At 34.6% G+C, this 21,134-nt stretch overlaps 2 protein-coding genes across 3 annotated transcripts; one reads left to right on the top strand and one right to left on the bottom strand.

The window, feature by feature from the left end:
- The first annotated feature begins 5,340 nt into the window (after positions 1-5,340).
- Positions 5,341-19,795, top strand: LOC23687587. The gene is made up of 3 exons (XM_021838755.1): positions 5,341-7,710; positions 16,446-17,352; positions 17,412-19,795. The coding sequence occupies exons 1-3, from the start codon at positions 6,159-6,161 to the stop codon at positions 18,775-18,777; spliced, it is 3,825 nt and encodes a 1,274-aa protein (XP_021694447.1). The 5' UTR covers positions 5,341-6,158; the 3' UTR covers positions 18,778-19,795.
- On the bottom strand, positions 9,398-18,928 carry LOC5575825 (aminopeptidase N). 2 transcript variants are annotated; one of them, XM_001655806.2, is made up of 8 exons: positions 18,581-18,623; positions 15,746-15,834; positions 12,411-13,342; positions 12,163-12,241; positions 11,341-12,104; positions 10,897-11,280; positions 10,518-10,832; positions 9,398-10,453 (listed from the first exon to the last, which is right to left on the bottom strand). In XM_001655806.2, the coding sequence occupies exons 1-8, from the start codon at positions 18,606-18,608 to the stop codon at positions 10,189-10,191; spliced, it is 2,856 nt and encodes a 951-aa protein (XP_001655856.2). In that variant the 5' UTR covers positions 18,609-18,623; the 3' UTR covers positions 9,398-10,188. The 2 variants fall into 2 exon arrangements, with proteins under 2 accessions (XP_001655856.2, XP_021694448.1); XM_021838756.1 differs by lacking the exon at positions 18,581-18,623 and adding an exon at positions 18,839-18,928 and having other exon boundaries at positions 10,064-10,453.
- Positions 19,796-21,134: the final 1,339 nt, after the last annotated feature.

Below are 21,134 nucleotides of genomic sequence, written 5' to 3'. Positions count from 1 at the left end.
AATCATTGATTGTTTGTTCTCTGAAACGAAATGGTTTCGAAGATTTAATTCATAAAAATATATATATATTTTATCCCAAACTAACGCATTTTTTGATTATTGTAGCATTGCAAATCTAATTGGAGTTAAATTAAATTTGAATTGAATTTAGATTGGAATCATAATAAAACTTGCTTGAATATTGATAATATTTTGATGAGACTTAATTTGAATTTAAATTACAGTACTTTCTCCTTTACTCGATATTTCGTATCTCGATATCGAGTTAGAGAATCATAGTAAAAGTTGGTTTTCATGGCTACCTCGATGGTCCCTTGAATCGCATTCGCACTGATTTTGTGTTCTATAACTCGATACCTCCCTAACTCGATGGTCCCTTCAATATTGAGTTATGGAGAGTTAACTGTAAGTAAGTATAAATTTGAATGTTAACTGGAATTTGTTTTGAATTGTATTTAGGGTTTTTGTTGGATTTGATTTGAGTTGATTGGATTAAAATAGTTTGGTTTGGATTGAAATCAGATTAAACGTGAATTTGGATTAGATTTAGCTTTAATCAGGATTTTCGTCGAGCTTTTCCATAAGTGTTAAAATTCACATAAATTAGAGCTAAAAAAATAAGGTATGAAGTTAATTAGACTATGAAAATTGAAATTGGATTCTAATAATTGGAATATGACTGTATTTGATGTAATTTTGATTTGATCCACTGCTCTGCTGCTGTAAGGCTGCGAAGGTTGCCGAACGCGCATTTGACACAAACATTTAAAAAGGGAGTAACTGCTTCTGTTAACAATCCGAACCCGAAATTTCGTGCATCTACGAAAATTTTACCCAAAAACAGTCGCACAAACAATGACCGCAGTTTCCTCAACGCTGGTGACGTGTGCAACAAGCGTGCTTCTCAAATGAGGTGCGTACATACCTAGTAAATACACGTGTTACTATCAGTGTCTCCTTTGTTGCATGCTTTGCTTCAGAGGTAATTCATCTGATGCAGGTAAACTGAAACCCCGATCTAGAACCATGATTTTATACAGCACTTCTGTTCTATATAGTAATGAATCAAATGGAATGTGCATTATGATACGTTGAAATAATTTGTGGATTACTAACCGCCCTAAGTTAATGTAATTGTTCATTTACTTGAACATTTTGAAAAACCCATTTGTGGGATATCCTTTCGAAATCTTTCTCGAAAATAGCAACGAAAAGAAATAGAGGTAATTTTAGTAAAACACTTCTTACTTTTTTGAACGTTTATTTTAGAATGTCCTTTGTAACATGATTAGTCGCTGTCAGTGAATGTCCAGGCCTACTTGTTAGCAGCTTAGTACTTATTAATAACATAACTCTACTACATTTCGGTCATCCTGACTCGTCAATGTTCTCATTGACACCATAATTGATCAGTGAACTAGAATCTGATATCCATTTTCTCATATTATTTGGTGAACAAACAGAACTGAAAGGTAAATTTATGACTTGAAAACCATCAATATCCGTGACAAGGTATCGATCATTTGGAAGTGTTTTTTTGATTATATAGGGTCCTTTAAATTTTTTGGACAATTTATTTTCGTAATTTGTTTTGAGAACTACAAAATCTCTTTCCTTATAATCCTGTACACCTTTTCGTTTTTTATCAACCATCTTTTTGTTGTAATCCTGAAGTTTTTTTATGCACGCGTTTGCCTTTTGCCTTATCTCTAATATTCCAGGATTTTCAGCTGTAGGTTGATTATTTCTAACAAATGTTTCAATGTTACTATTATCTGAATTTAAAGGTTTTTGCAATACACCAAAAAGTAAAACACTAGGAAAGTTTTGAATAGACCTATTAAAAGTATTATTATAAACGTATTCTATATTCTTCAACAACTGATCCCATTTAAGACCCGTATCATTCATAAATTTTGCAATCATTGGAGAAAGAGTTCTGTTTAATCTTTCAACTTGTCCATTTGCTTCTGGTGTTCGACATGCTGTTTTAATATGCTCAATAGACTGACAAGCGCAAAAAGTTTTAAATTTATCTGATGTAAAACAACTTCCTCTATCAGTTATTATTCTATTAGGCTTGCTGTAGTGATTAAAATACGTTTGTAAATTTTTCAAAACTTCATCAGTATTTGTTGTTTTTGTAGGATAAAATTTAACAAACTTTGTAAACCCATCTACAATAACTAGTATATATTTAAAAATTTTCGAAGAAGCTTGTTGGATTGGACCATAGTGATCAACGTGAATAGTATTGAACGGCTGATCACCTTTTTCTATATTCTTTAAGAATCCTTCCTTTTTAGAATCCGAAGGATTGTAAAAAATGCAACTTAAACAATTATTGATGTATTTTTTAACAAATTTTCGCATACATGCAAACCAATAGCATTTTTTTATTTCAATAATTGTTTTTTCAACTCCAATATATCCTAAATTATCATGGCATAATCGTATTATATTATCAATCATTGTCTTTGGCACAACCAATAATGATTTTCTGTCAACATTTCTAAATAAAATACCATTTTTCATTTCAAAATTAGGAAAAGTACTTGTTTCTAAATGCAATTTAATGTTTCGTATTTTTTCATCTTGTTCCTGTGCTACAATAATATTTCTCTCTATTTCTTCGGTATCAAATATACATATGTCATGATTTTCTATTGATTGGTTATATGAGCAAACATTTTCCAAATTGTTCATTGTGACTCTACTCAATGCATCTACGTGTTTCATTTTATCCCCATCCCTATATTCCAAACAATAATTATAATTTTCCAAAAAGAGAGCCCATCGGCTTATTTTATGGTTGACTTCCTTTTTAGCCAAAGTTTGTGCCAAAGCATTACAGTCTGTGAAAATTTTAAATTTTATTCCTGACAAATAAACATGAAAACGTTTTACAGCGTGTACAACAGCAAGCGTTTCTAACTCAAAACTATGCAATTTACTTTCATAATAATCAGTTTTTTTACTATAAAAGCTCACTGGGTAAAATTTTCCATTTTTCTGTTTTTGTAATAAAATAGCTCCGAAACCATATGAACTAGCGTCACAATGTTATTGAGTGTCAGCTTTTGAATCGTCAATTGATAAAACAGGTGCAGAAATTAGTTTATTTTTCAATTGCTCAAAGGCATCAATTTCAAGTTTGTTGAACACAAAATCTACATTTTTTCGTAATAAATTATATAACGGCTTAGCAATAGTTGAAAAGTTTTGAATAAATTTCCTAAAATAACTGGTTAACCCTAAAAATCTTTGAACATCCTTTGCATTTTTAGGCCTCGGAAAGTTGATGACGGATTGAATATGATTTTGGCTTGGCTTTCTTCCAAATTTATTTATTGTATAACCTAGATAATCTATTTCATTAGAACAAAATTTACACTTATCAAAATTAAGCTCTAACAAATTATTACTTAGAATTTTCAAAACTTCTTGCAAAATTGCAAAATGCTCTTCTATTGTCTCTGATGCTATTAAAATATCATCAATAAAAACAACAATTTTACCTTCATCAATTAAATGTTTGAAAATTTTGTTAATGAATCTTTGAAATACTGCTGGCGCGTTGCAAAGACCAAACGGAACTCTTAAATACTCATATTGTCCAGAAGGAGTTACAAAAGATGTGAATTTAGTGCACTCAGAAGCAATTTTTATCTGATGAAATCCTGACTTCAAATCTAGTATTGAAAATATGGATTTGTATTTTAGTTTATCAAATATATCTTCTATTAGTGGCAACGGATAGTTATCGCGATAAGTGTCCTTATTTAGTTTTCTGTAATCGATGCACAGCCTTACATCTCCATCTTGCTTCGGGATTAAAACTATTGGACTTGCAAAAGGCGAGTCACTCTCTTTAATTATGCCTGATTCGACCAAATCTTTAATTTTTTCATCAACTTTCAACTTATCTGACTGTGAAAGTCTTCTAGGTTTAAAATGAAATGGTGCACCGGATTTAAGAGTAATTTTCATTTCATAATTAGTTTGAGGATTAGCAGGTCGTTTGTAATTAAAGTAATAGCTTTTAAAAATCTGTAGTAAATTTTCCAAATGATCACTACCAATATCAGCAGATTGTTCAATTATTTTCTTATCATCAACCAACTTTACAATACTTGTTACCTTTTGTTCAGCTTTGTTCATTTCACCATCAATAATAGGAGTCCGAAAAATACGAATTTGACGATTTTCAATTATGGTTTTCATTCCAGGCTTCAAAATAACATTTCTACCAATTATAGCATCATATGACATCATGAGCGAATCAGGAATCACCAAAAAATCAATTCTGAAAAATAAATTTTGAATACAAACATTAGTTACTAATCTGCCAAAAATTTCCAACCGAGTTCCTCCGATACCCTTGAATATTTTATTTTCGTTATAAGGACAAATTTTTTCCTGATTAATCGAACCAAGGCGTATCATATAAACTGGGCTACCTGTGTCAAATAATGTTTGCAGTTTAATTTTGGAGTCAGTCAAGTACATGTCTACTAGTCCGTCATAGTTTGTAGAAGTCTTATCAGCCGAAACTTCATTATTAGTTAACACCACAGTTATAGCACACAGGAACGTTTGATGGACGCCTCAGATGAAGTTGAATGGACTTGAATGCTTGAAGAAGATCTTCAACTGTTGAAATTCTACACATTCTAGCTTGATTTTTCAGGCGAATATCTGTTATCCCTTCAATAACGTACTCCACAAGTTCTGCTTCATTCAATTCCAACGTTACAGCTAAACTTCTTTTAGAAATATAGTAATCCAAAAAGCTTTCATTTGCGTTCCATTTTCTTGCTTCTAGTTTTTTCCGTGTTTCAACAGTGCTTACAGTTATTCCAAAAATAGACTTCAACTGACTAACTATTTCTTCATAATCCTTCAGCATCAAATCTGGTTGAGATGATAACCAAATCTGTGCATTTCCCCTTAACTGTTTGAAAATGAGTAGAGCTTCATTACTTGGTTTTCGACTTCAAATGTTTGCTTGATTTGCTCGACCATAGATAAAAAAAAGTTGTCATTTTCTTCCGACGATCTCGAAAATAACGGCAAGAACGAACTCCATTCATGCATCTTGATAAAATTGTTTGTCGCGGTAGTATTTCGATTTTTGACTGGTATTTCCGAAAATTGCTCAGCACTCCCAAATCTTTCATTGCTTCCACTCCTAGACGATTCACAGTTATTCTTTTCCAAAATCGCATTCCTTCCATCGGATTGTATATTGGCATCTTGAGAAGGAAGACCGCTTCCAAAATTCTCCAGTTGTTCAAATTCCGATCGTGAATGGTTTCGTACGGGCATTTTTTTGGTTTATCCCACTTCTGAAGTTTTAGTAAAACACTTCTTACTCTTTTGAACGTTTATTTCAGAATGTCCTTTGTAACATGATTAGTCGCTGTCAGTGAATGTCCAGGCCTACTTGTTAGCAGCTTAGTACTTATTAATAACATAACTCTACTACAGTAATATATTTGGTTCGATATATATTTATTATTTAAAATACGACATATTTATTATCTAAAATACGACACTCTTATTATTTAAAATTTGTCCAGGCAAAATAAATGTGTTAGACCTCTTTTGTGTATTGTCTGAAGGAACTGTCAGAACAGCCTACGGTGACGCCAACTACGATGCAAGATCGGACAGTGAGTGACTTCCAAGGTAAGCTATATGTAAATTTATGGGTTCCTTGCATTGTTAGCTTAAGAAAAATAAATCTCAATGTTCCGGTAGATTCGGGAGATATTTCGGCGTCCAATTAGTTATTTATTCGGCGTTAATTGAATGATTGCTGAGCTTTATTTAGATGGTATCCGGCCTGTACCAAAGTAAATAAAACCAAATGGATATTAATCTCCTTAATATGGAAGTAATGCATACAGGTGACTGTAGTATAGACTGTTTAATCGCATGCACTGCGGGCAGATAAATGGCGTTAGTCTCTCGGGATGTACAATCGGAAAACGGAGTTTTTGTTGATAACCGCTTCGTGCTTTTTATCATATATCACACAACCCGGCAGGAACGTGAGAAAGCCTTACCTTCGCACATTGCTGCTAAACATCCGTTGAATCATTCTCATTTAAGAGTTTCAACAAGACGGTTTAGATTTCGCGTTTCTCCATACTATGAGAAAAGTAGTGTGCACAGCAGTTGTACTTTTTCTAACACTTGAATGCATTTGCTTGGCTACAAGTGATAGTGCTTTTATCACTAATGGGGAGTGTCAACAAACGGAGGTATTTCTATGGCAGAAGAATGTATCTATTTCGGCAGATTGTGATTGTCCGCCCAATTTCATCGCCTTGATCAGTGAGGATAAGAAGCCAACATTCTGCATAATGCTTACAAAGCCACAAATTTGGAGTAACGTTTGTATTTCAACGGGAACAACAGATGATTATTACGAAGTCACCGTCAGAGAACGAGCTGCTATAAATTCATACTTAAGAAAAGTAAACGTAACTAAATTCTGGATATCAGTACAAAGGGAAAGTGTATATGATCCTCCGTTAAAGAAGTTACCTGGAAGAAAGTGGGGCTTACCGTTGGATTTTGAAGAAGACTACGATCTGGAAATAACGAAAAAATCATCAGGAAATTGTCTTATGACCAGCATTGATCATAATTACTCCGCTGCTACCTTCGTGGATTGCAATGATAACTATCCTCATTTGTGTGTGTACAAAAGATCAACAATGTTAAGATTGCATTGTCCATCTGGTTCATATACTACAAGATATTCAGACTTTCAGGAATATTGTTTCAATATTGTAAAATCATCGCATAATGTTTGGAGTACATATGGTTTGTTCGATGTGGACAGTCATAGAAAATATCAACTATATCAAAATCTAGCAAGTGAAACTGATATCAAATGTGAAAGCACCATCATTCAATCAAATTTGACTTACCAAATCCAGCAAGCATTTTTAAATGCAAAACCAGACGAAGAGAATGTGTTTTACTACGCTGCAATGCGTTCTGATGGAACGATGGCATTAACCAAAGAATTCGATTGTATTGCATACCAGAATAAGAGCCAACCCTGCTACTGTAATACTCCGGAACTCAAATTGAATTTTGATCGTATTCATAAAAAACTGTTGCTCATAATTTATCAGGGACAAAACCTTTGGCGTGAGAGTAGTAAAGATGTTGGCGTAGTCTGTTATACTGATGGGGACACGGAATTGCTGAAAGCAGTCGGTATTAAACGCAAAATTTGGCCACCACAGCATGATCGCGATGCTGAGTACAATAAAGAGCAAGAAATATACGAGTTGAAATTGTATGGAGATTTTCCAGGATACTACTGGTGCGAGGGCCATAACGTTATCAATTTCACTCTCATCAAATCTGACCGTATAATTGCACAAAAGAAGGAATCTGATGTTCATATCTACTCTATTCTGTTGGAAGTGATGGATTTTGATCAAGACAATTTTTGGCAGAAAAACAACCTTAAGAGATTGATGAAGGATTATACAGAATATCTCAAAACATATGGAAACGAACGAATAAATCAATTGGCTAGTATGATCAAAGGAATGCAAGTTATGAAAATCGAACACATCGACAAACCATCGCAGAAAATCACTATTATTGTTCACGTAGCTGCTAGATACAGTGCCAACACAATTCACCTGAATTCCGTTAGAGAAGATGAAATATGTACAGGTAGGAATATTTTAAAAACTGCTTATCATAATTTATACTCTTATTAGAATATAGAATTCGAAACATACTGTTGAATTTGAGAGAATCTTGCGAAACATGCAAAATAGTCTTATAGGTAATATTGCTGTTTGCATTTGACGTGCAAATTTTGACTAAATGTCCACCAAATGCGGTAACACAAACCAATCAAAGGACTCCTAGCAAAGATTATCTAAATCACCGCTGACCTAGATAGAAAATCCTATCTTTGGCATCGCATTTCTTGTGGAATCTTACCGCGTTTGGTGTTCCCGCATTTAATATTTGCATTTCAAACACACATAGCAATACTTCTTAAATTTCATATTTCATAATCGAACGTTAAATGTTAATAAATCTTTGAGCTGTTTAGAAGAATACCTCAAATTAGATGAAAAAATCGAATTCAGTACTATACCATTTAATTCCACTAGAGTTTGTATCCTTTGACAGATACGCGTATTTCGATCTCAACTGTAAGGCCGTCTTCAGTGTCGTGTACTACACGACACTGAAGACGGCCTTACACTTGAGGTCGAAATGGTCTTATCCACTGGCGTACTAAACTGATTCGGTCGAGGAATTTTGACACTAGAGCGGGTCCAGATCACGTGGGGATCATACGGGAGCATGCCCCGCTCAAGTGTCACAATTCTCAGACCGAGTCAATTTAGTACACCGGTGGATTAGACCATACGCGTATCTTTCAAAGGATACTAGTGGAATTAAATGGTATAGTACTAAATTCGATTAAATGTTGTTTATAGTAGAAACACAGATAATCGTTACTAGCGTAAAAAAAACATTTTTTGAGCTTTAATTCCACTCGGGGATCTATCCCCCGTGGCGAGCATCGTTCAAAATTCGCAGACTAAATATGTTTTGAGAATAATGTTACCACAATTACACTTGAAGTTGGTTAAAATATCTCTGCCTGTCGAAATTGAATACTTTCCCCTAAAACTGTTTATAATTTTATGAATTTTGTTGCAATTTATATATTTATTAGGAGTTTCGACTTTGGTAGTAATGTTTTGGCGCATCCTTAATGAAAAACTTTATTTGGACAAATATAACTAGCAAACCGAATTTTCAAAATAATATTAATTTCCAACAAAATGGCATCGAGTATCGAAGAAAGTTAATAGCACAGACAAACAGACGTAACACTTAGAACAAATCTTAATCAAAATCATAGTCACGAAGACATGTACGCCCAATGCTATAATCGGTGTGTTTGGCCGACGGGCCAACAGATGGCGGTAGTGTGTAAACGTCAAACACGAATAAAAACGATACGAGCGCTGCGGGTGGTGGATTGGCCACCTACCATATTTTTGAATCGACCGTTAAAAAGGTGGTCGATTGACAACGATGAGAGTGTGGCGTCTGTTTGTCTGTGTTAATAGATTACCATTTTCAATCAATTTGGGACGTATTTGAGGGTTTGTCTGGCCTTAGTATGGAGACGCGCCACTGTGCGGTGGTTTGGTTTTAAAAAATATTTTTTTTTATTCCTTTGCATAACAATCATTACTGGAATTGTTTACGGAGTAATATTGTTTTAACCACTGTTCTAGTGTACTACATTTTATTTGCAGATAAATTTAATAAAATGTTGTTTTATGTACAACATTTCAAAACAACATGACGGTTTTAATTAAATACGTTTTTACATAAAATAAATTTATTTATTTGCTGCAAATCTTTTCTATATGTGATAGTAAGCCCCCAGTGTTTTGGTTGCAATTAAAACGAATCATATTTTGAAATACAAAATGGACAGGTTTATCGCCTAATACAATCGTTTTTTCTTAGAAATGTATAATTGAAATCAGAATTTAGTACTATATCATTTAATTCCACTAGAGTTTTTATCTTTCGACAGATATGCGTATTTTGACGTTGCTTTGATTTTCTTCACCGTTCACTTAATCATTTCCAATTTATTGGTATTTTCGGTCACCTAAAAATACCCATACATTGAAAACAATAGTAGTTTTTACATTTTCCTAGCTACGCAATCTGTACGAGAATATAACGGAGTGCCCAACGTTTCAACACGGATATAATATCTTTTCTCAGGAGCTAAACCTTAGAGGAAGATACATTATCAATGTAGAAATGTTAAGCAAATAGATAGCATTCCAATGAAGACTTCGTAGTCTGCAAAAAGAAAGCTTCAATCACGTTCTTACATCATAAGGCCTTTATTTTGTAAGAAACAAAAATCGGTGCTGTCATATCTATCGAATTTTAAATACATTTTCAATAAAACAGTGCACTACAATTAGAAAAAGAACTGTCTTAGAAAGTACATGAAAAGGAACGAATGTAAAGGAACAAAATAGAATTTAATGAATTATTATGGAAAATATGTACAGGAATACTCTTTTATTAAATGATTCATTGATAAATCCCTATGCACTTTTAATCAAGTTTTAGCAAATTTAGATTTTTTCACCTTATAAATCTGTCATCACTAATCTTATGCTGGTTTAGGAAGTTATCCAACCACTTTTCAATAACCGGAAGATTCTCTTGACTCCACTTGGTTTCTTCTTTGATGTTCTTCAGCGATTTTTCGATAATGTGCTGAGCCGTTCCAAATTCACCCTGGCGTTGTACATATAATTGAGACACCATGTCGTAACCTTCTTGGGTAGTGAACAGGCCAGTTGCTGAGTTGATCAAATTGTTCCACAACATTTCTCGATCTTTGAATCTAGAATGAGAGTGAACATGTAATGAACAAGCATTAAAAATTATTGAAAGTTCCGAAGTCTGACCTTAACTTGATGGCATCCCAGTTCTTCTGTAGAAAGTCAAATAATGCCATGTATCCGCTAGACCCTCCAGAAAGCATTTTGAAGATCAGGTTTATGTCATTATCTGTGAAGTTACCATTGTCTTCCAGGACAGTTAAATTCAGAAGTCGGTTAATTTTAGAAGCTTGTACAGGACATCCAGCAAGGGTTTTTAACAAATAGGTGCGTTCACTTCTCACTCGTGATTCTGGAAAATTGATCACTCGTTGTAATCCAAACTCCCATTCATCTTGCGTGCCAGATTTGAAAACAGGACATATATATTGATTTGCTACTCTGTAATGAGAAACATATGTAGGATAAGAATGTGCATTTAACTAAATAATTTATTATAACGAACGGGTTTCCAAGGTCAGGCTCGGGGCTGTCCATCCATTTTTTGAACACTTTTTGAGCTTCTTCTATACAAGGTTTATATCCTGCACGACACAAAAATGTTTTCGCCAATGATCGTAGATTAGTTTTCCATTTTTCTTCCCCTTCGTATTGGTTTTGTGCAAGTTCTTCATACAAAGGTGTGAGCAGCGTTCGCACATAAATCTCAAACTTTTTATGTACGGCTGACATGTCGATATGTCTGCCAATATGGTCGATTAGGGTAAACACCGGATTCCAAACTAGATGGTTTCGCTCGAATTGCATGAAAAGGGTCATATTGAAGGCTGTTGCGAAACTGAGATGACCTGCGTATGCCAAATTCCAAGCATCGTGCAGTAATTTGGCTCTAATAAAAAAGCAGGATTTGAATCAAGTTGAAACAGTATTAGTCCAAATCAATACTTACCTTGTATAAACTGGAATCTTCGAACGACCACCTTCATCCAATAAATAACTTGCAAGTAGATTCCAATTTCGCTCATCATAATTCACTGGAAAAGGTCCTATCTCTTCGGGATTGATAATTATAAAATTGTCTGCGTTAGTCAAATTTTCCAATGTCACTTGTTTAACCTTTTTCATCCATTTGGTGGCACTGGTATTAGTAAAATTCAGATTATCTTGTTGAACAACCACTAATGGAATCCACCAAAGCATTTTGTCCTGTTCAGGAACATCATGAGGTCTTTCACGAAGATATACCCGTTGCGTTATAGTTGCCGTATTTTTCTGGTAATCCCTATGAACGGTTACCATCGGGATGCGATCCTTTGTAACCCACGAATCTGCGATCTCGTTAATAGTAGCCGTTTCACAGAGTTTGCGATCCAAATGGGCTTGTTTGGTGAGTGCTTCCCAAATGTCGTTGCTCACAAAGGTTTTGCATTCTCGATGTTCGATAAACTTTTGCATACCTTTTTGGAACGTGTCTGCCCCTAGAGTCAGATTAAGCATGCGAAGTACCAATTCAGTTTTGCTGCACGTGGTTTCTTGTTTGATAGCCGTTATTCGGGAATGAGGGTACCGTTTACTGAACTCATAGTATATCGAATAGAGTATCGTCATTGGCCATTTGCCCTCAAATTCAAGTCCATTGTCGATATCGATGGTTGTTGCCGCGGCAACAAATCCTGCAACAGCTTTGTTAACATGGGCATCGCTCCACCAATGCTAATGATAGAATTTTGTTTAAGAAACTAAGTATTGAATCATCATTTCATAAACATACCGGACTAATCCATGTACCCAACCATTGGTAAACTAGTTCCTGTGCAATGCCGTAGTATCCGTTTTGCAAATCACTTTCCCTGGGTTTAATAGAAACGACATATTTTAAATAAGTAGTTCAGAAATTGAGATAAACTATTCATTAGAGCTATGTTAAAAAACGGGAATCAAATTCACTTAGTAATTGAAGAAGATTCTATGGATTTGTCATGAAATACAGTATGTTTTTTAAACATTGGTTGTGCTTACCTGAAGACCACTAAACCCCAATTGTCAGCTGGTTTGACGGAGGAAAAGTTAGGCAAGGCAACAATATCGAGCTTGTTCAACGGAAAACTGACATTCCAAAACTTCACGAGGTGATCCAAAACGGTTTGTATTTTCATCTTCACATCTTTTACCTGATCATGGAAATCTCTTCGTGCCCAAATTCTTATGATGGGTTTTGTGGTTGCACCCTCTGAATCCTGATCACTAACGACTTCCGTTAAATCCGACATCACAAAACCTAACGCGAATGTCGATATTGGAGAAGTTGTATCGAAAGTATCTGCAACTTTATCTTGGGCCAAGTTTTCACTCGATATCACTTCAGTGTTGAACAACGTTTTCAAATGTTTGGGACGTACGATCGTTACTAGGAACGGCACTTTGTACGAGGGCTCATCAAAGCAGGGAAAAACGCGCCTGGCGTGATTTGGTCGGAAGTATGATGCGAAGTAGGAGTGATCTTCCTGTTGGTCTCCATCGTGAGTTTTGTATTTTCCTTGGAATAGTCCTTCAGTGTTTTCCCATATCATGCCTTTGAAATTGATTCGTGCCTCGTATGTAGTGCCAACAGTGAGGTCATCATGGAAATATATAACTAAAAGTGGCTTTTTCGGTACTCTATCGACACGACGAATTTTCAGCGTGTTCGCTTTTCCGTTGTCGCCAGCGGTGTATTCAACAATCTCGATATTCCCTTCGTCAACATTCAGATCATTGTGAGCATGGAGATTAATCTGATTCGTTTGTTTAGCACATGCCATTGTTATATTGACGTTGCCATGAAATGCTAGCTGATCGGCATCAATCTCTAGCTGCAGCGCGTATTTGACCGGAACTAGATCGGTCGGTAGTTTATTATCTGGTATTAGTGGGTTGGTGACGGAGAGATCAATGCTTCGGCGTATACGATACTGTGGCGTAAAAAAGATTGTATCAGTTGTTATTGAAATTTGGATTGAAAATTAGCATGGTAAACAAACTTGTATTTTCAACAATTCTCTATAGACCGAATAATGCCAATTCGGTTCAATAAATCGAATGATGACCATTTATAATCAGCATTGTGAAACTGTTGAATTTAAATCGTGTCTGCCTAACATAAAGAAAATATTTTAAAAACTTCGTGTCTTAGCATAATTAAAAATAAAAATTAATAAATCGTTTCTCAATGCGAACATTTATCAACATTATAAGACACGTTCTAGTCAAAATTTAGAAGTAAGAATAAAAAGACTGTAAATGTAAATATAGCCTACATTCCGGTTTACAAAAAATTAAACTAAACTTTTTAAATTGTATCAAAACATCAGAAGATATTTTCTACTCAAAACTGAAGTTTCATTAGGGAAAATTCAGGATTCGTTTTTCAGGATTTCTGGACCCCCTCCCCCCTCTGTCACGCTTTTTCCAATACCTAATACATGCACTGTTACACTTACGTTGACCAGCCCCCCTTCGCCCAAACTATGGACGTCATTTTTGGATGACCCCTTAATGAAAGTATATTTGTTTTGTATAGAGTTACGTTTGAAGAATTGAATACAATGATAGTAGGATGCAGAGCTACTTGGGAACTTCAATGATTCACTTTGGCATGGGGGGTTTTACTCGGCCGCATTGCCAGAAACTTTGCAATAAGGAGCACTCCAATACGGAACATATTGTACAATACGAAACATATTGTATTGCAATTTACTGAAAGATCCTGACCTTGATAGCAAAAAAACAAAAACTTGGTAGTTGGAAAGCTGTCTAGCCCAATTGAAAATCAAGCTGCTAAGAATTTAGAAATATTTCTGAATCAAGTGAAAGATTTCAAGAAATCTTGTAGAAATGATTTAAAATAAGTATTATTATTTAAAAATAAAAAAACATACGAAAATATGTATCCCTGGCGATGGAGAAATTGTTTACGTCCTCTTCAGGAAAGTAGCTTATTATTCTTGGTTCTTGTTGAACACAAATGATTCAGTTGGTGTTCATGAACAAATGTAAAAAAGTCATTGTTGTATCAATTTCAGAGCTGGACAAAAAGTTGCTAGTCCAATCCAAAATATGCCTCCACAAATGAACTTTCTGAAACAGTTATTTTAAACTGAATGATGGTTCCCATCAACGAAAATTTATTATTCCAATAAACAGTTCGGAACAGATTCGACCACTCATCAACTTTCACGTCTTACGAATTTTATTCATTTCAACAAAAATGAAAGCTATTTAACTAGTCTTGGTCTATTGGCCATAAATAGTGTTAGTTGTAATGGATTGTTCATTAATTACGTTAGACAGCTTCCGCAGTTTCAACACTCTTACCAATAGTAAGATATTTTGTATGAAAGTTAGAAATATTGTAACAATAAATAATTAGTTATTTTTAATGTGTTAAGTAAAAAAGTAGATAGGAGTACCTTGTACCTTTTAATTCCGCCCTAAGCAATTAGGGTGGAATTGAAGGGTACAAAGCACTACAATCTTCTTTTTTGTTTCTACCACCAAATAATTAATATTATTAAATATTATATTACGGATGAGAAATCTCAATTTAGCCCCTCCCACCATAACCTTTTACGTAATTGATAGACAGTCCCTTATTGTTTGATTTTTATTTTCGAACATTCATTGTTAGAAAAAAAAACTTAATTTAGCTGATAAATCCTAGAAGAGCTGATGTTCCTGAAGGCATCAGCCTAAAATTTTTCCCAATGACACAGGCCTCTTCGTCAAAGAACGAAGCCTGCATGTCTCCTGATTGATTGCAAAAAGCTTTCTTCATATGTTCTTGCAAAAGTGGAAGAGCTGATGTTCCTGAAGGCATCAGCCTAAAATTTTTCCCAATGACACAGACCTCTCCGTCAAAGAACGAAGCCTGCATGTCTCCTGATTGATTGCAAAATGCTTTCTTCATATGTTCTTGCAAAAGTGGAAGATTTCTCCTAATATTTCAAAAACTCAACTTATAATATTCTTTGTGTGAAAAAAAGCTCGATGAGTTTGAAGAATTTCCTCATAACTGACCTGATGACTGTTCAATTAACTTGGAAGCAGTATCAAAATATACCAAATAATTCTCTTTCCTATTTGTCTGCACTATTTAACATTAACAAAAATATATTAAAAGCCTAAATTTGTCAAGTTCAAGGTAATTACACAGGATTATCACAGAATCTTGAACATGATTTTTACGGAATACTTGGACTATAGTCTCACATAATTCTCGGCAGATTTTTTCTCAGAATCATCAACATGAGTTCACGCATTTGGCCCGCGAGGTTAAACAGGTCTGGTCCTAATAGCTCTTTACCCTATATTCTTACCTGTCGCCACGAGAGAGCTGGTGTTACAGCAATCAGCACTATTGCCATGAATGGGATGACAGTCCACCCCATTTTGATAGAGAAGGTATCTGTAAATATAGAAGAAGAATTTTCGATTGCATTTAATACGTTGTACTATCCCCGCTCACTAGTGTAAAATTGATTTTTCATAAGAAAACACAATATCATCGGCACAGATATTTTCTACCAACTTTCAAATGAAGCTAGCTGGTACTATTACATGTGGTAAACTATTTCTTGTATTAGAATCAGCGGATCTTGTGAGCTGAGTTCAAATTACCGCTCATGCAAAAATCATTAAAAAAATGTCGATTTTAGTGTTCAGCCATCTTTATTATTGCTTTAGCTATGGTTTGGGCAAAAACAAATATAACAATTGGTAAATAAATTCTAAAAAATGTATAAAATCCACAAAAGAATAACCCTGGGTGTAATAATAAATATAGTCAGATAACTATTCCCTGGAAGATGTTTAAATTCACTTTAATTTAAAGTTGATTGCATATGCATACTTTTAGTCACATGGTGACATAAAAACAGTATGAATTGGCTTAATAATTATTTTTCAAAAATGGTTGTACTCAAAATTTATTTAAGTGAGTTGAATCTGGTGCACTGATGGTACAACCCTATTTTTATGCCATTTCTCAATTACATTAATTTATTTCTCCAATTGCAGCATGTGAAAATACAGTTGCAGAACACTACCGTCTCAAGAATGCCCTTAAGTTTATTTTCGAGGAAACTAGCAGTGAAATATACCATTTCAAAGGTATAAACAGTACGGAAATGTGTTTGCCACAAGATGCATATGATAGTCTCAAATGGCCCGCAGCTAGAATTGGACAAACTATTGCACCTCTAGAGCTGTGCTTGATCGAGGCTAGTGGACTTCCACTGACTAGAAAATGTGCAGGTGATCGAACGTATGGTGGAGTTTGGCAGCAGAATCATGATTTTTACGCATGTAGCAAAACTGTAAAGAAGCATACTTTGCAACTGTTCAACTATACCGAGATTCCCGTGAATGTTGCAGAAATGGGTCAAGTAATGGGAGAAATAGAGCATGTGATGGATTCGGCTGCCGATATGATCCCGGCCGATTTGTTCTACATTTCAAAAACGATGAACAATTTGAGATCTGCGTTATTGAATAATGGAAGTAACAATGTCGCTCTAATTGACAATAATCGAGAAAGATGTTACTGCGACATAGCTGGTATTCTAAATCGAGTGATGTACATGAATGAATCTGTTGTGCTCCGGTCACAAGTAGCACTTAACACAACTAACATCTTGCTGGACTCTACAGACGATATAATAAATCGGATATCAGTCGTAAATAGCACCGTAGATTTTCTCCGAGGTGACAATCTGAATTGCTTTGACGAGTTAGGACAACAGTTTAAGACAGACAGCATATTAGAGAAACGACGTGGCACGATATTATTCAAAACGCCCCGATTGATTTTGTTGGTGGTAGATCCGTTTGTCAGTGGTATATCAGGACTTGCAATTACTAAGGCGAAAGGAATATATGAGGAGACTAATTCTACTGATACAAGCTTCGATTTATACGAAACAAGGTTAGCATTAGGAATATTATTATATGGAATATGTAATGAAAACTTTTTTTTTCTTCCAGATTGATCGCAGCCGATGAAGATGAAAATGAGATAATCATGGAGGAAAATTTAGAAATCGCAGCATATGTCCCTGCGCCATTGTTGGAAAAAATTTCCATGCTTAATGAACATATTGGAGATGAAAATGGTACAAATCAGAATGTTTTACGAATAGTCATTTCAGTCTATTTCAATGACAACATTTTTAAAGAAACTACAAATGGTACTATCCTGCGAGCTAATGGTAAAATTATAAGTGTAACTATTCCGAGCTATAGTTCAGATTTACCAGGAGAAATTCCAATATTTATAAGAGATCATGACAGAAATCAAACCAGCAGTTGTGGATACTGGAATTTTGAACCAGACGACAATGAAGTAATGCCGAAATGGTCGTTTGGAGGTTGCAAGTTTGCTCATCAGCACGAAGGAATAATGTTATGCAAATGTTCGCATTTGACACCATTTTCACGACTATGCATGGATATTCAGCACATTGAAAGCGATAATGTATTGCAGAAATTTATTGGCGAAAGAAACATTTTCACATTAGACGTTATAACATTCATTGGAAGTGCTCTTTCATTAATGGGAGTATTTGGAATTTTCATCACTGCTTTCTTGTTTCCTACATGGAGGCAAACTGCACATTCCAAGATTTTGTTACAGTTATCTTTAGCAATTACATTTGAATTGATTATAATTTTCCTTGACGGTCCAGACATTAACTATAACGATCAAAGTGGTAGAATTCAGTGCACTTTACTAGGTGGATCGTTCCACTATATCATTCTAGTGACATTCATGTGGATGTTGGTGATTGCATATCTACAATTTTTGCGTTATGTTAAAGTTTTGGGTCGTTTACGTCCATCACGATTCATACTGAAAGCATCACTTTTTAGTTGGGGTTTGCCGCTGGTACCGGTAATTGTATTTACCGCTGTCGATTACACGTTGTATCACAAACAAGATAACATTTCTGATATTTGCTATCCTCACGGTGTCGCTTTGTACTACGGATTGCTTTTACCCATTGCTGTTATAATCTTGGTAAACATGGCAAGCTTTCTTTTGATAATTTACTATGTATTCAGGGTCCCAAGTAACTTAACACGTTCATCAGAAAGAGATCTCACATTATCACAAGTTAGACTTTCCGTGTTTCTGTTCTTTCTTCTTGGTTTACCGTGGATATTCGGAATGATGATCACCATTGGAGCTGGAAAAATATTTTCCTACTTGTTCTGCATAACGGCACCATTGCAAGGATTTATCCTATTTGTTTATTTCATCATAATGAATCCAATGGCTAGAAAATTTTGGTGTTCGAGATGTAGTAGAAATGAATTGGCAAAAAGTAATATTGACATGCCGCTTAAATAGAAACCAGTCTCAACTTCAGTTCACACACTAAAGGTAACAACACATTTTTTGGATAACTCACTCTTCTCTCACAAATGTTGATTTAGATTTACTTTCTGTAAAAAATTTAACGCCTGGTTGGCTCCGAATCTCGCGACAAACTAAACGTGAGGAAAGACTCGTCTTAGCCTAGGGGATCTCTAATTCAAATACGCTGAAATAATATGGTAAACTGACATATTATCCAATTAAGAAAGGTGATGTTCTTTCAAAGCGATGCGGACTCCTCTTTTTGCCAGACTAGCAGCGGGAATCAAGAACTGATGTTTTGTAGTCCAATTTGCTTGTATCCTCAATTGAAGACGACCATTTCAAATGAATGATTGCATTCGTTGATGGATTACGTACTACGAAGTTCCTACACATTATATGTTTACTTAGTAGAAAGTATATAGATTATTATGGTGGCTAAATCATAACCAAAAGCTCGCTGTTATGTTTTGTATATCCAAGATATCCATGAATTCAGAACTCAACATTATATGTATAATACTGTATGTACATTTAAAGTGAGAGTTACGGGCTTTAATTTTAGGAGGAATTATTCAATGTCAGCAGATAAAGATATGTTAGCCAACATTAAGCGAAATTGTGGTGGTAACCTTATTTCAAATTTAATGTAGCCGGTAAGGCTTAAACTCACAGTTTCCAAATAATGGAAATTGTGGGTTCAAGTATACCACAATTACATTCAATGTTGGGTAACATATCTCTTTATACAAATATTTATTAGCATAATAAACCATAAGCTAAGTTTCAAACAAAAGAAAAAAAAAATCAATTAATGCACAATTTTGGCAAGAGGAATTTAAATCAGGTTTTGACTTAAAATGTTAATATTGGAAATACATAAAGTAAGTTATAAAACGAAACTACACAAAATTGAAGGTAATGCATGCAAAATAAAGCTCTTTTGGATCAAAATCAAATTTCTGTAATAACCACATAATAAACATCTGTAGATTTGTCCCTAATTTAATACACAATAAGCAACTATTTATTAGAAAAAAAGAACATCAAGTAAGATAAGAGTTCACTGTACCATAATCCGGGGTAACATTGATCAGTTTTTGGGATATTTAATAAATTTTTCATTTGAAAATGCAAAAGTCGCAAGTTTTATATTTTTAAAACAAGTACTGGCACCACTCTCCCATGACTATATACTATATATTTTGGTTTTCAAAAAAAAAAAATAGCATGTTTAAATAAATGTATTAAGAGGTTTTTTAATTTAGCTGATATGGGGTAACATTGATCACCCACGTAAACAACGTTTGGTAACATTGAAAATGTCGTTGCTTACTTAAATCTTGACCCCTGAAGCCAAATATGAAGACCAAACTCTTACAAGTCATTTACTTTTTGAGTAAATTCAAAAATAAAAACAATTCGAACCGCGCAATGTGTCTAAAGGAAATTTTGCATTCTTAATAGTAGTTCCCTAATGTTGATTAATTGAATGAACTTATGAAAAATTTGACAAAGGAATCGTTTTCGGTGATGCCCTTTTTAGTAACAATCGCATTTTCCTTGCTCATACCATTTGCAAAACTCGTGTGAGACATGAATCTTCGGTAGTGTCATCCATAATGATAAAAATCATTGATTCAAAAAGTTGACAAATTTACGCATGAACGAAACGCAATTTCCGCAAAAATCTCAATTTACATTAGCTTATGAATGTAAGGAAGAGAGGCACCATTCATGCTTTGAAAATATTTCACCAATAAATGATGATTCGAACTTTTTATGAGAAGGATCATACCGATCAATGTTACCCCGCTGATCAATGTTACCCCGGATTACGGTACTTGGTTTTATATCGCTACAACTCTATATTTCGTATCTTGATATCGAGTTAGAGAATCATAGTAAAGTTGGTTTTCATGGCTACTTAGATTGTCCTTTGGATCGCAGTTGCACTGGTTTTGTGTTCTGTAACTCGATACGTCCCTAACTTGACGTGCCCTTCAACTTAAATATCGAGTTATGGAGCGTTGACTGTATACAATTTCGAATATGTTCTTTGCGATAAACCATCGCAATACTATCACCATGAAATCTGATCAAATTTTCAATGTTGTTTATCTAAAAATTTTGATATTCGAATTGTATAGTTGAAGCAATAAAGGGATGAAATGTAAATGTTTGAAGCAGGGGAGGGGGATTCTAATTAAGGGGCGATCCATTAATTACGTAAGACAATTTTAGAGGCTTTTGACCCCCCCCCATGGTGAGATTTTTTGTATGAAAATTGAAAATAATTTGTATGACGCGTAAGATATCTCAACCACCCCCCCCTCCCCCCATAACCC

Source organism: Aedes aegypti, chromosome 1 (assembly GCF_002204515.2).
Source record: "Aedes aegypti strain LVP_AGWG chromosome 1, AaegL5.0 Primary Assembly, whole genome shotgun sequence".
Classification (NCBI taxonomy): Eukaryota; Metazoa; Arthropoda; class Insecta; order Diptera; family Culicidae; genus Aedes; species Aedes aegypti.
The sequence above is the reverse complement of the archived record's forward strand: the minus strand, read 5'-3'. Positions and strand labels throughout refer to the sequence as shown.

What these genes read in the sequence shown, in the direction of transcription:
- LOC23687587 (XM_021838755.1), top strand. Translation starts at nt 6,159, where the DNA reads ATGAGAAAAGTAGTGTGCACAGCAGTTGTACTTTTTCTAACACTTGAA. An exon ending in AGAAGATGAAATATGTACAG is followed by an intron (nt 7,711 to 16,445) that starts GTAGGAATATTT and finishes CTCCAATTGCAG; the next exon opens with CATGTGAAAATACAGTTGCA. An exon ending in TTCGATTTATACGAAACAAG is followed by an intron (nt 17,353 to 17,411) that starts GTTAGCATTAGG and finishes TTTTTCTTCCAG; the next exon opens with ATTGATCGCAGCCGATGAAG.
- LOC5575825 (XM_001655806.2), bottom strand. Translation starts at nt 18,608, where the DNA reads ATGGTGATCATCATTCCGAATATCCACG. An exon ending in TGGGTACATGGATTAGTCCG is followed by an intron (nt 12,105 to 12,162) that starts GTATGTTTATGA and finishes TTCTATCATTAG; the next exon opens with CATTGGTGGAGCGATGCCCA. An exon ending in AAGATTCCAGTTTATACAAG is followed by an intron (nt 11,281 to 11,340) that starts GTAAGTATTGAT and finishes CTTTTTTATTAG; the next exon opens with AGCCAAATTACTGCACGATG.